Source organism: Salvelinus namaycush, chromosome 32 (assembly GCF_016432855.1).
Source record: "Salvelinus namaycush isolate Seneca chromosome 32, SaNama_1.0, whole genome shotgun sequence".
Classification (NCBI taxonomy): domain Eukaryota; kingdom Metazoa; phylum Chordata; class Actinopteri; order Salmoniformes; family Salmonidae; genus Salvelinus; species Salvelinus namaycush.
In genome coordinates, this window is record NC_052338.1 from 9,180,791 (window position 1) to 9,195,921 (window position 15,131).

A 15,131-nucleotide genomic window follows, 5' to 3' on the forward strand; every position below is an offset into this window, starting at 1 on the left:
GACATGCGCTGGCTTGAGCAGGGGGACCTTGCGTGCGCTGCAGGATTTTAATGCATGAAGGCGTAGTGTGTTATTAATGGTTTTCTTTGAGACTGTGGTCCCAGCTCTCTTCAGGTCATTGACCAGGTCCTGCCGTGTAGTTCTGGGCTGATCCCTCACCTTCCTCATGATCATTGATGCCCCACGAGGTGAGATCTTGCATGGAGCCCCAGACCGAGGGTGCTTGACCGTCATCTTGAACTTCTTCCATTTTCTAATAATTGCGCCAACAGTTGTTGCCTTCTCACCAAGCTGCTTGCCTATTGTCCTGTAGCCCATCCCAGCTTTGTGCAGGTCTACAATTTAACCCTGATGTCCTTACACAGCTCTCTGGTCTTGGCCATTGTGAAGAGGTTGGAGTCTGTTTGATTGAGTGTGTGGACAGGTGTCTTTTATACAGGTAACGAGTTCAAACAGGCGCAGTTAATACAGGTAATGAGTGGAGAACAGGAGAGCTTCTTAAAGATAAACTAACAGGTCTGTGAGAGCCGGAATTCTTACTGGTTGGTAGGTGATCAAATACTTATGTCATGCAATAAAATGCAAATTAATTACTTAAAAATCATACAATGTGATTTTCTGGATTTTTGTTTTAGATTCCGTCTCTCACAGTTTAAGTGTACCTATGATAAAAATTACAGACCTCTACATTCTTTGTAAGTAGGAAAACCTGCAAAATCGTCAGTGTATCAAATACTTGTTCTCCCCACTGTATGTAATTTGTGTCCTTTTCAGGTATTAAGGTAAGTAAAAAATTGATAAACTAATACATTTTGTCATTACCACCACATGCTGTCCTTACCATCATAGTTCATTATGTGGTGGTAATGACGTGTGGTGGAAATTACATTTTTACAGTATTTGGTCATAAATAGCAGGGATTCTAGCATGCGAACTCCAGTTGAACAGCTAGCATACAATGTATCCTAAATGCACATAGTTAAAACAATATAACAAACCTAACATAATTTGATGAAATTATAGCCTATTTGGTAATGACGTACAATAAAAATATGATCTTCTCAAGCCATATTTACCTTTATTTTTCTATAATTGCACGGCATCAAAATATGAATCTCCTTCCATGACATCCATGTGTTCAACTGTCACAATTCATATCCATGGTAACCAAGTACAAACTTTTGACAAAACCTTATGTAATTTGCTTGTTGTGGTGGTAATGACACAATACTTAGAGATTACTGTATTTTGTGTAAAAAAAGTAACAAATGGCTTATGCACATCTCATATGTTTATAGTTGCCATTTATGACTCTTTTTTTAAAACAGGGACATTAAATATTTTCTAATTATCAAGACTTTTGTAAGTGTAATACATTGCAAAATGTCAAACGTCTGGGTGTGATACAGGACAAAAACAGTGAAATCCTGACATTAAATGCTTTAGAAAATAAAAATAAATAAAACATTGAAAGCTGAAAAAAAAAAAAGTTATTTTAGTCTCTACTTAATGGACGTGATTTTTTTTTTTTAAATACATTAAAATTGCATCTTAAAAATCTAACCCTGGGGCACAAACAGGTCTGTTTTTGCAAAATTACCATTATATGTTTTGTGCATATGAATTGAATATTGGCAAATGCATCAGTAAAAAATATTGCGCCTATTTAATGCTACCCTTGCTGTTAATAGATCGCAAGCCAGCATACAACTGAGCTAAACGTTTGGAAAGGACAAGTTCACTTCCTCATCAATAGCCTAAAAACTCATATCAAGTGCAAGAGCGCTGTTTGGCGCACATCTGAAGGCTGGGGCCATTTAGGCCGTCTACTGCGGATCGCTAAAACATCCTAATGATTATGATCACACTTCCTCAATTAAAATATTATAGTAACACTGTACCAAAGATGTTTTGGTATGGTTTAGAAACTTATCAGTGTAGCCTGATATCGGCTTGACTTGAAATATCTTCAGGCCTAACAAAAAACCTCCAGGACTACCCGTCGGACTGCGAGATTGTGAAGCGTGATTCATCACTCCAGAGAACACGTTTCCACTGCTCCAGAGTCCAATTAGGCTTGTGTGCGGCTGCTCAGCCTTTGAAACTTAGCCTTTGAAACTTTCAAACAGCCTTTGAAAGTTATTGTGCTGATGTTGCTTCCAGAGGCAGCTTGTAACTCGGTGAGTGTTGCAACCGAGACAATGATTTTTACGCGCTTCAGCACTTTGGATCCCGTTCTGTGAGCTTGTGGCCTAACACTTCGTGGTTGAACCCGTTGTTGCTCCTAGATGTTTCCACTTCACAATAACAGCACTTACAGTTGATCGGGGCAGGAATTTGATGAACTGACTTGTTGGAAAGGTGGCACCCTATGACGGTGCAATGTTGAAAGTCACTGAGCTCGTCAGTAAGGCCATTCTACTGCCAATGTTTGTCTATGGAGATTGCATGGCGGTGTGCTCGATTTTATACACCCCGCTGACGGGTGTGGCTGAAATAGCCAAATTCACTAATTTGAAGGGAACTCCACATAGTTTTGAATATATATAAGAATATGGCCATATTTAGCCTGTGTCTATGGTTTGTGATCAATTGTTACTTTCCCCCCCAATATTTAACCTAGGTTGGATTACAGGCTAATCAAGAATTGGATTGCTTGTATTTTTCATATTCTCTTGCATCAATTATATAATTAGAAACAGGTATCCCAGTAAAGATCGTGTGAAACATTGTGAGAGAAACTTAAATTGTTTAATGAAAACTCAAGATAACAAAGTAACAAAAATTCCACCGGTCTTCACCCCCACGCTTAACAAATATCCCATCCACCACTTTAACATTAGTCCTTTACTTGGTCCCTCTGATTAAAAAGTATGACTCCAAATCAAGCCATTGCACCCATATATAGGCCAATGTTGACTACCTGAAGCATCTGATAAGACTTTTGATGTAAGGAATACAATCGATGGAAACATACTTATCACAAATACCTAGGTAAAGCAGCTTACTATACAATATTGGCAATACAGTTTCAGATCCACAAGAAAGAAGTCAAGGTCCTGTGGATAGGGACATGGAATCAGGCCAGAGATGCAGTCTTGTACATACAGAAGGGTCCAGGGTGAGGGAGTTATTGCTAAACACATAACAGCTACAGCATTGATTGCCATAATGACACAAGGCCTTCTGCATTCGTCAAGAGCGGAGGGAGAGCAGACGCACTCAGTGCAGGTTTGAGTACAGTACGCAAGAGAATGTGTGTGAATCCCCAAAAATAATAAATGTTACAATTCAACAAAAAACTTGCTGCAGCAGTGGCTTATAAACACTAAACAAAAGTGGAAGAGCATTCATTATTCAGTTGTTCAAAAGAAGGGCAAACATCACTTGGTCAAGACATTACAATGAAGTAGGGTTGAAGAAATTAGGTTTTGAAGGACTGCGTCTACTTCCCCCGAATCCTGTCACTGGATAATCGGGTTAAATTTCCACATGGATAGCCCACCCTAAATACATATTACTGTACTTCCACATTATGCAGGTATGAAAACCTTTAAACAAGTATATCTCCCTAGCTAAATTGCTCAGTAACTGCTATGTAAATGTAGACATCTAAAACAGCTTAATCATTCCCAATAAGTCCCATTCAGGAAACTGATGACATTTCAGGACACTTGTCCTCATCGATGTCAAATATCCAAGATGGCTGCTATTTGGGGACCTGGTTAATGGACTATACGTTACAATGTAGTGCTCTTAATTTAATTGGAATGTTCCAGTTATATACTAATATACTCTGATCCTAAAAAATCTTGGAAAATGCCCTAACCACTTAACTGCCTAGTTCTATTGTGTTCAATCTGTGATCTCTGCCAGTACAAATAAAGGTAAAATAAACATTACAAATATTTGTGTGTGGAGGCCATTCTTGATTTTAGTTAACTAAATGGACAGATTCAATAGTTAAACGGCAACTTAAAAGTACATTGTTTTGGGTTGCCATTTTGTGACCAAAAAGGGAATGAACTGTGCAATTATAATGGACTACAACTCCCAAGTCATCTGCCTTGCTTTCTAAGTCTCGGTTTGATGACCTATCGGACTTCGACATGGTGACAGTCCTGCTGATGAGGACTTTGTACAGTTCAGAACTTCTTTAGTCATAATTCTCCAGCTGGTTGGTGTTGAAATGCAACTCCCTATTCAGGTCCTCTTTGGAACAAATAGTCCAATCCTGTGAAAGCTCTTTGTCGGTCTCTTCTCACCTCTCTCTCGCTCTCCTTTAAACTTCATCAGTCTTTCCTTCCAATCACAACAATGATATAAATCCATCTCTCTGGTTCAGTCTCTCCTCCTCCCCTCTCCAAATACCTCCATCTCCTTAAGCGCTACCACCCTCTCTTATTGATGACTCAATCTCTCACTCGTACTCTGCGATTAGCACCATCATGTAAATTCCAACCAGCATCGCCAGGATCTCCATCACCGATTGGCCCAGACTAGAGCGACCAACCAGCAGCTCGGGCAGGACCGTCACCGTGGCGATGTACACAAAGCCACCTGCGGTGAATGGCAAGATCCAGGCTGTGGCGGCCGCGCCCACCCCCTCAGCCAATAGGGAGCAGGCTGTGCCGGCAAGAGCCCCCAAGGCTGTCAGCAGCTGTAGACACATGGCCTGATGGGAAAGAGGAAGTTGTCAATGGACATCTCTACCTACAGAGACTTTCTGATGCAGTTGGTTCAAACAGAAAAGACACACAAATCTTACAGCTGCCACCATGTGTGAATAGGCTTTGGTTTGTAGTCAGACAACTGAGCATGTTTCAGTACATAGTCAAGCACATTTCCGTTTCCTGTGTGACATCAGTATGTGTAACATCAATTGTTATGAAAAGCTGAAGCTTGTGCATTACCTTCTTCTTGGTGCAGCCAGACTGGACCAGGATGGCAAAGTCGCCAATCTCGTGGGGCACCTCGTGCAGCAGGATGGTGAGAGTGGTGACTGTGCCTACTGCTGGGCCCACCAGGAACGATGCCCCGATGGCCAGCCCGTCAGTGAAGTTGTGTGTGAAGTCAGCAGCCAGGTTGAGGTAGCCCGATACCTTGATATCTATATTGAGAGGGACGTCAAACATTCAGCACAGAACCTTTGTGAAACTAGAGCACATGGTTAAATTGTGCTTAGGAGCATTTGTTTACTCCCTCCATGGTTAAAGTACAAATAAATAGATGTCAATTGTTGTAAAAATGTGAGAGTGTACTACATTTACTATCATATTAAAATATTGAATTACTTTGACATATTTAATTGTTATATTACGCTAATTTCCCTATGGTGGACAAAACATGTTACTACCTTATTAAACAAGCTTGCATTTTCACGAAATACAATATAGTGGAATTATATGCATCCTTTTTTCTTCAGATTGGTCATGTCAGTATCCATGTTTACAGTCATCACGAATGTATTAAATGGATTGCTTTAAACGGATTTGGTACCATTGATTTTGTGATACGCGCCTGTCAGTCGCAGGATTTAGAACAGCGTTCTAATGGCCCAGAACATTTTTTGGCTCTATAGAAAAGTTGATGGCCGCACACCAACACACTGATTTGAGACCCAAACTATCATCTAAATAACAACCAACCCTTGTCAGTGTTGATATCCTACGCCGGGGGTCGCAATTCGTTGAAGTTAAATAACAAAGCAACTAATTTGTTTCTGCCCCGTTTCGGCAGCCTCCCAGAATCTCCATCCGATATTCTAGAATTTAGATGATTTTGAACCGTGTTAGTTTAAACAGCGCATACACCCCGATTGTATTGATTCCAACTTGATATCGATGGAGGTGATTAGCAAAACAAATTGGCGTTACACTTACCACGTTGGCAACCGACTTGAATCAAAATGCAACACTTCTAAATGTAGCTAAGCGTCTTCTACAAGTTGTCCTCTGACCCAGGGGCTCCCAGTTGTGGTAGTTTCAACAGCACATACAACTCACTTTCCCCCCTAATCATTATGAGTGATCTATCAATTTGGTGTGTGTGCAGTTTATAAGGTGTCCTTTTAAAAAACAATACAAGTAATCTGATTACTATTCTTGCACGTGTGTGTAGATAGTACATTTTATGTTTACAATACATCAGGAACTGTTTCTACATATTGGTTATTGATTGGGACACATTAAAACTGTTGTCATTGGGCTATCATTCTCATGATTTGCCACCGGAAACGTACGTTTCAGGAATGTAAATGTAACTTTCAATACTCATTTCAAATGGTATTGTACTTAATCTGGTAAAAACTGCTGAATGAGTCCAAAAACATGCTGTGTTTGATTTATTTCGATGTACCAGAAATCACCAAAATGTGTTTGCCCTGCTTAATATTGAGAAGGGAGAATGGACAATAATCGCAACAGTTACACGCAATAACAGAGAAACAGGATTGATTGGAGGCTGGTAAATGAAATGCTGTCAAAGTGAATATTCTCTTTGAGCAAAATTGGTTTTGAGATTTAAAAACAAAAAGCAATTTCACTAAGAAATTAAGTGGCAATTAGTCAACTCTTCTTACCTGTAGTTTTCTCCTCCACTCCTTTTGGAGTCTTCTCATCTTTGCTTTCTTTTCCATCTTTCTCACCCTCCTTATTTTTTCCCTCCCCGTCACTCTCCTTTGCCTTAGGAGCAGCTGAAAATAGAAGAAAAAAAGACATGTGCATAACTCTTGTGTACTGACCATCCCCCTTTATTTAACTAGGCAAGTCAGTTACGAACAAATTCTTATTTACCAAGACGGCTTAGAAGAGCAGCATCAAATCCCCTAACCATACGGTAGCTCTCGGCAAGAGAAATCTCAATGAATCAATGTTCAGATTTCAAAATGGACCCAGAGGTCATGTTACAAAACCAACTAGCTGCTAGCCTAAAGATGTGGCTACATTAGCTAGGTCTAGGGGTCCTAGGTCTAGGGGTCCTAGGTCTAGCTAAATGGTCTGTAACCTGATTTAACCTGTAAATTTATCTAACAGGACAGAGTATGTGGACCGTGTGGTATGCATGTGCCCAAGAGAGCCACTTTACCAGGTTCCAGGGCCTGCTCAATCCTGACACGAGTCGGCTAGCCCAAGCAGATTATAATTTGTTCATGGTGACAAAATAAATATTTAGAAAAACAAAAGTACAAAAAGGCCTACACCAAAACTAAAGATAACATCTCACACTGATTACAGATCCTTCCTAATTACTCACACCTGCGTGCTTATCAAGGCTTCACGGCAGAGCTGCTGACCTCTGGGGATGGAGTGTGGGAAGTGGTAGTGTAGTGCAACTATGCTCCTAAGCCCTAAACTAAGAGCGTTGGGTCAGTAACCAAAAGGTCGCTGGTTCTAATCCTTGAGCAGACAAGATGAAAAATCTGTCAACATGCCCTTGAGCAAGGCACTTAAACCTAATTGGTTCTGTAAGTCAATCTGGATAAGAGCATCTGTTAAATGACTGAAATGTTAATTTAACTACCTAACCTATTCCATAACAGACATGCAATGCATCCAGTTCATTTGGAAAATATTCCCACATTTTGTTACATTACAGCCTTATACTAAAATGGATAACATTTCTTCCTCATCAATCTACACACAATACACCATAATGACAAAGTGAACACAGGTTTAGACATTTTCGCAAATGTATTTATTTTAATTTTAAATACCTTATTTACATAAGTATTCAGACCCTTTAATATGAGACTAAATTGAGCTCAGGTGCATCCTGTTTCCATTGATCATCCTTGACATGTTTCTACAACTTGATTGGAGTCCACCTGTGGTAAACTCTATTGATTGGACATGATTTGGAAAGGCACACGCCTGTCTATGTAAGATCCCACAGTTGACAGTGCATGTCAGAGCAAAAACCAAGCCTTGAGGTTGAAGGAATTGTCCGTAGAGCTCCGAGACAGTATTGCGTCGAGGCAAAGATCTGGGGAAGGGTACCAAAAAAAATATATGTGCAGCATCGAAGGTCCCCAAGAACACTGTGGCCTCCATCGTTGGAAGAAGTCTAGAACCACCAAGACTCTTCCTAGAGCTGGCCGCCCGGCCAAACTGAGCAATCGGGGGAGAAGGGCCTAGGTCAGGGAGGTGACCAAGAACCCGATGGTCAATGACAGAGCTCCAGAGTTCCTCTGGAGGTGGGAGAACCTTCCAGAAGGACAACCATCTCTGCAGCACTCCACCAATCAGGCCTTTAATTGTATAGTAGCCAGACGGAAGCCACTACTCAGTAAAAGGCACATGACAGCCCGCTTGGAGTATACCAAAAGGCACCTAAAGGACTCTGACCATAAGAAACACTCTGGTCTGATGAAATCAAGATCGAACTTTTTGGCCTGAATGCCAAGAGTCACATCTGGAGAAAACCTGGCACCATCCCTACGGGAAACTCCACAAATACACGTGTGCCAAGCTTGTAGCGTCATACCCAAGAAGACTTGATGCTGTAATCACTTCCAAAGTTGCTTCAACAAAGTACTAAGTAAATGGTCTGAATATTTATGTAAATGTAATATTTCCGTTTTTTTTTATATCATTATGGGGTATTGATTCGTCATTATGGGGTATTGTGTCTAATTTGATTGTGTAAAAAACAATTGAATCCATTTTAGAATAAGGCTGTAACGTAACAAAATGTAGAAAAAGTCAAGGGGTCTGAATACTTCCGAATGCACTAACAGGAAGAAAAAAATGCATTGAACACTGAGGGATCATATCAAGGCATGCGAGTTATAGTAAAAAAAGCTCATGTTGAATTGATATAGCAGGAGCACACGCATCAATTCAAATTGTCCTTTTGTTTTCCCCCGTGCTACAAACTCCAATTAAAATTGATTACATACCGTGAGAGTGTGCATGTCCATGTCCTTCCTTCAGGAGGCGAACAAATTTTTCCACCACCAGGAAGGCTACAATTCCTCCGAGGACCCACAGCCCTACTGACATCATGTGACCATGGGCGGCACCTACAGGTATGACAAGGAGCACCGTCAGGTACATGCTGTTTGCCAAAATAGGGGCAGACCCCCCCCCCCCCCCCCCCAAAAAAATAAAGAGTATTAGATATTTCTTAAAGCATGGAAAATACTAGTATGTGACCATTGGTGATTGACATACTGCACAATCCAAGATGGTAGCAAGTCAGTCTGTCCGTTTGTATGTGTGGTCCTTGAGATCAGAGATCATAAGTTGTTTTAATTAGCCTGAACCTGTTTAGAGAAGCAAACACTTTTGATGTGAAGGTGGATACTGTATATAACTCATTTTTTTTAGATCTCACTCTCTATTTCACAAAATGTAATTGTACAAAGATTTCGGATTGAGAAGGCCTTTTTTTCCTGCCTCGGGCCGCTCGTAAACTATAGCCTACACCTTTCTGGAGTTGGAGCTCACCAAGTAAGGAGTCTGTCTGCGCGCAAGGCCTGCTACACGAGCGCAGGCGCACACTGAAGGCTTGGAGCGGAGAAGCGGTTACTGGATTGGAAAACCTAATGCACTGTGGGTGGAAAAAAATCTACGTTGTTTTACACAACGTCTACTGGTCGTTGCACACCCGTCCTGAAATACCTCTAAAAACTGGCATTATCTGTTACTGTGCCTGCTCGTTACTCAATGCCATCCTGGATTAAATAGGCTGAATGATCAATGGGTGAGTGAATCATCTTCACCTTATGCCCTACAACTTGCAAACACTCCGACGAGACCATCATGTCAATACCACCAGGCACTTGGTCTCTCTCTGCAATTGCATTTCTACCACTCTCAAACACAACTGGACCTACACTTGATGGCATACTTCCAACATCTAAAACTATCGAAAGACTCGGCCTATTGACAATGGTGCTGGTTTCGTCAAGTCCTCGCGCATTGGGCAACAGATACATTGTTATGCTTTTTATTGTTGATCTCTGGTAATGTCGCTGAATCCCGCTCAATTAATTCATGCGCTTACAAGACCGAATCCCAGAGCACCTAACAAATCAACGCTGATGGACATTATTCTAACGTATACCCCTCACAAAGACACATGGACTGGGATATTCTGTAATGATGTCAGTGAAAACTGTGCTATTGCTCGTGTTAGAAATACAAAAATGACCCAAGCCAAACCCCGTTATATTTAAGACATTTTAGACAGTTTGATGAGCAAGGGTTCTTACATTATCTGTATCAAAATATTGACAGTGTAAGTCTGATTCCTGATGTTGACACTGCCTGGGACTATTTTTATATGAAATTTGTGTCCATTTGTGATAAGCATGCTCCTGTGAAGACATTTAGAATCACTGGAAGGGACAATCCCTGGTTTTCAGATAACTTAAGAATTAATTAGAACGATGTCTCTTGGGCTCAAGCCAGACATGCACATGCTCCTGTTGACTGGGCCTCCTTCAGAGCGCTAAGAAACAAATGCACAGGATTGATCAGGAAGTCCAAATCAGATGACTATTTAAATGCAGTCACAGACAACCTAAACAACCCTACCAAGTTCTGGAAGCTAATCAAATCAGTGTCAGGTTCTAATGTATCCTCTGGCCTTTCTGACCATTTAATGATGGATTCTAATGAAGTGAAGGATAAAGCCGATATTTAACAAGCACTTCATATCTGCTGCTTCAGTTTGATAATGGTGGGGCCCAGGCCTCTAACGTAAGCACTGTTACAGTAAACTATGATATAGGCCCTCATGTCAACCATTTTAACTTTGAGCCTGTTTCTTATGCTGAGGTCTACAAAGCACTAAAGGCAATAGACACTAAAAAGTCTTCAGGTCCAGACAACCTGGACCCCTACCAGTAAATTGGTTTAGAAACTAACTTTGACAGAACACAATGTGTATATACTGACAATCACAAGTCTGGCTTTCTTGCGATTAATAGAGGTGTGCTCCAGGGTTCCATTTTAGCTCCTGTGTTGTTCTCCCTTTTAATTAATGATTTGGGAAATGGGATGCAACCAGCAGTTACATCTATATGCAGATGATAAAGTCATATATTCATGTGCTCCTCTGGTTCAGGCTGTTGAAGAGCTCTAGACTGCTTTTCGGTCACTGCAGGCCTCCCGCTATGGTTTCAAACTGGTCTTGAATGTACAAAAAAAACTAAATTCATGACCTTTACCAGAGCTCGAACTCTGCCAGAGAAGGTTAGCATCGTCACACCTGGTGGCTTATCCATTGAAAAAGTGTCATCCTACAAATACCTAGGTATATGGTTGGATGACAAGTTGTCCTTTAAAGTTCATATGGATAATCTTGTGAGGAAGCTTAAATTGAAAATTGGTTTATATTTTCGTAATAAGGCTTGCTTCCCGCTTATGCCTAGAAAGAAGCTTGTTCAGGCCACTTCTCTCTGTAATTGATTATGGTGACTTGTCTTACAAAGACTGGATTCCATTTATCATGCATCCTTACGCTTTATTACAAAGCCAAGTCACTCACCCACCATTGCACCTTGTACCAAATGGTAGGTTGGACCACACTTTATATGCGCAGAAAGCTACATTTGTATGTTTTCATCTACAAAGCCCTTTTGGGTAAACTCCCTCTTTACCTCTGTAGTCTGGTCTCCTTCACCACCAGCAGTTACCATACCCGGTCTGATAGGTGGTTGCTACTTAAAGTCCCCAGGACATTCACAGTATTAGACAAGACTGCCTTCTCTTCTTGTGCACCAGAGGCATGGAAAATTCTACAATCCATGCTTCATCTAGATATATGTTAGCGCCACTGAATGAATTTAAAATATTGATGGGAGACTGTTACGGAGGACTGTAAATGCTTTTTTTAGGCTGGATCATGTATGTTGTAATTCTGTAATGTATTGATTGTTGCTGCCTTCTTGGCCAGGTCCCCCGTGAAAAAGAGACTGAAAATAATTGGGCTTTTCCTGGTTAAATAAAAGGTTAAATTAAAAAATATATGTAATGATCAGCTGGATAATATGATGGTGTTCGTAAATGTAGATATACCATGTGAGTGGCCATGATCCTGTGATTCTTCACTGTCATGTGATTGGCCGTGTCCCTCGTCTCCATGGTGAGAGTGAGGCACTGTGTAAACAAGCAAGAGATAATAAGAAAGAAATACAATGGATAGACTGGCATGACAACATCCTTTTAACTACAAACCAATAAATATGTATGGAAAAGGTGTGGAATGTCCTCCCTTCACTTCGAGTAGTTGTGTGATACTGACACTAACCCAGGGCGTGAGGGATGAGATGTAGGAAGGCATCTCCCAGCAGGCCACCAGAGGCAAAGCTCAGCAGCACCTTCAGGAGGTTCTTGTGCTGGTCTGTATTGGACTGGACTGGGATCAGGAAGAGGATGAAGAAGGGAGCAGCACTGATCAGCAGGGTGGCACCGATGGCCTAATGGTAAGAATAGGAGAGAACAGACAGAGGTCATAAGAGGCCATTTTAAAAGTGTGTGAGCAGGCGTGCTTGTGGGTAGTAAAATAATCTCACACTTGATAAGGATGGCTGTTTTGAGTTCCAAGGGTATCAAACCAATGTAATCGACTTCATCAAATAAGGAAAGGCTATTCCCTGTCTACAAAAGTACTTACATTCCAACCCATTCAATAATTGAATGCCAAATAAATACATTCCAATTCAGGTCCAATTCAATTGACAGTACCTAAATAGTTGACCTGTTGAGTCGTGCTGACCAGGACATTTAAATAATGGTAAAATAGTGTCTAACAAACCTAATCCTTTTGAACATCGCAAATAAAAATGTTAACTTTATAACAGACGCATTTCGAATGCAGGGAAAATCGACAGAAAGTTATTGACAGTACACTGCAGTGAGGTTGTCTGGTCCAGTTGTCAAAACCAAATGAGTCAATAGAACTCTAGACAAAACTTAGCAACAGACTCACTGGCAAAAGGAAATGTTTTTGTAGAAAAGTAATAGGCAGCCTGCGTTTGCACTGGGACTCAGTAGGAAAGTCAAGAGGTTGTTTGAATGAACAGGAGGGATACCGACTGACAAAGATGTGACATATTGCATATGATTTGATATAAGGTATGCCTTCACCACTAATGGACATCTAAATGTAGCACGGGACCTGGACAAAAATCATGTTTCAAATATCCACAATAACACATTCATGTCCCTTCATGAATGGCTCCAAGGTCTCCACTGACAATACCTGCATCCAGAGCTCCACTATGTCCCTCTTCTTTCCCTCTGCCTCCCTTATCACCCTCTCTCCTCCGTGGGTGTGCCCGTGTCCACTCTCCTCGTGCTTATGTCCATGGTCATGTGCGTGACCGTGGTGCGACTCCTCAGCTGGGGGAAGGTTGGCCTCAGCACTCCACTTACTCGCCCCTTGGTGCAGTTTCTGACTGCCATGGGAGTGACCATCGGAACCGCCGCCCCCGTGCAAGTGTGCATGCCCATGGTGGTCGTGTGCATGCCCATGGTGGTCGTGTGCATGCCCATGGTGGTCGTGTGCATGCCCATGGTGGTTGTGTGCATGCCCATGGTGGTCGTGTGCATGCCCATGGTCGTCGTGTGCATGCCCATGGTCGTCGTGTGCATGCCCATGGTCATGAGAGTGGCTATGAGCAACAGTTAGCTGGGCGGCTAGCAACAGCACTGCTCCTGAGAACAGTGTTAACGCTAGCAGACGTCCATGGGCCATCATCTCACCTAGAACAGACACACAAAGGGAACATCTATGGTTAGTTGCCTGCCTTAGTACAGCAACACTAACTTCATATATCAACAGCTTAATTTCATCATGATTGTGGGTAGTTAGTGGATGGGTTACGCTAGTTAGTTATCATATAACACATTATCAAACATTCCATTGACATCCCATCTGCTAACGTTACACCTAACAGCATTCCCATGATGGCCTTCTGCTAAGGCAATAGGCCTAACGTTACACTTTTCCATTAACTCCTCGTATAAAACTGACTCAGGAAGAGGGAAAGGGTCCGAAATGGGGAAGTCGCCTTGCTGAGTAGCTAACGTAGCTAGATGCCCTTAAAGTGATGGATTGAAAGAGATGCGATTGTTGTTGTACCTAGCAAGTTATCTAACGTTAGCCACTAACTGTCTGGCTAGCAGCTAGCCACATCGACAAAGATGCATGTGAATGCGATTAAAGGAATGCAGATGTCGCAGTTTATCTTGCATGCAACGTGTTGTCGGGATAATTAGCCAAGTTAAGTACAATAGCAAACAACGGTTGGCTAACGTTTGCGGTGATGACAACAATGTTGCAGTATAAGCGAATTGCCACACACTCACGTGTCTGCTGTAATTATGCAGCGATGATAGTTAATCAAACAAATTCTTCCAAACAGAGCAAAGTGTCTCAAAGGTGTCTATTCATTCTCAGACGTGGCATTTAGTCAAATCATTAGAAACCTCGCGTGATTTCATTCGCTGTTGTAAATAAAGAGTACCTGTCATAATATCGCGAGATTTATGTTTTTGTCATCTCTCATCCGGACTCAAAGATGGTGGATAGATGAAGGCGTCCAACTCAGGCCGTTTACCATTGGTGCACATTGACTGACCCGTATATTGGACGGAGAAAATAAATTAACGTACTCCATGCTTTTGTTATTTGATGAAGAGTCTCTCCCTTTTCATATAAAGTTAGGATTCATGAGATTTTTTATTTATATGAATTTTTATTTCACCTTTATTTAACCAGGAAGCTAGTTGAGAACAAGTTCTCATTTGCAACTGCGACCTGACCAAGATAAAGCAAAGCAGTTCGACACATACAACAACACAGAGTTACACATGGAATAAACAAACATACAATCAATAATACAGTAGAAAAATCTATATATAGCATGTGCAAATGAGGTAGGATAAGAGAGGTAAGGCAATAAATAGGCCGTGGTGGCGAAGTAATTACAATATAGCAATTAAACACTGGAATGGTAAAATGTGCAGGAGATGAATGTGCAAGTAGAGATACTGGGATGCAAAGGAGCAAGATAAATAAATAAATACAGTATGGGGATGAGGTAGATTGGAAGGGCTATTTACAGATGAGCTTTGTACAGATGCAGTGATCTGTGAGCTGCTCTGACAGCTGGTGCT

The 15,131-nt window shown here is 41.4% G+C and overlaps 1 protein-coding gene across 1 annotated transcript; it reads right to left on the reverse strand.

The window, feature by feature from the left end:
• Positions 1 to 2,729: 2,729 nt before the first annotated feature.
• Positions 2,730 to 14,426, reverse strand: LOC120027023 (zinc transporter Slc39a7-like). Its single transcript, XM_038971865.1, has 8 exons — positions 14,322 to 14,426; positions 13,213 to 13,715; positions 12,259 to 12,427; positions 12,027 to 12,107; positions 8,900 to 9,022; positions 6,581 to 6,694; positions 4,914 to 5,110; positions 2,730 to 4,675 (listed from the first exon to the last, which is right to left on the reverse strand). Exons 2-8 carry the CDS (start codon positions 13,708 to 13,710, stop codon positions 4,421 to 4,423), a joined length of 1,437 nt encoding a protein of 478 aa, XP_038827793.1. The 5' UTR covers positions 13,711 to 13,715; positions 14,322 to 14,426; the 3' UTR covers positions 2,730 to 4,420.
• Positions 14,427 to 15,131: the final 705 nt, after the last annotated feature.

What these genes read in the sequence shown, in the direction of transcription:
- LOC120027023 (XM_038971865.1), bottom strand. Translation starts at nt 13,710, where the DNA reads ATGATGGCCCATGGACGTCTGCTAGCGTTAACACTGTTCTCAGGAGCA. An exon ending in TGGACATGCACACTCTCACG is followed by an intron (nt 6,695 to 8,899) that starts GTATGTAATCAA and finishes TTCTATTTTCAG; the next exon opens with CTGCTCCTAAGGCAAAGGAG. An exon ending in CTGGCTGCACCAAGAAGAAG is followed by an intron (nt 4,676 to 4,913) that starts GTAATGCACAAG and finishes CTTTCCCATCAG; the next exon opens with GCCATGTGTCTACAGCTGCT.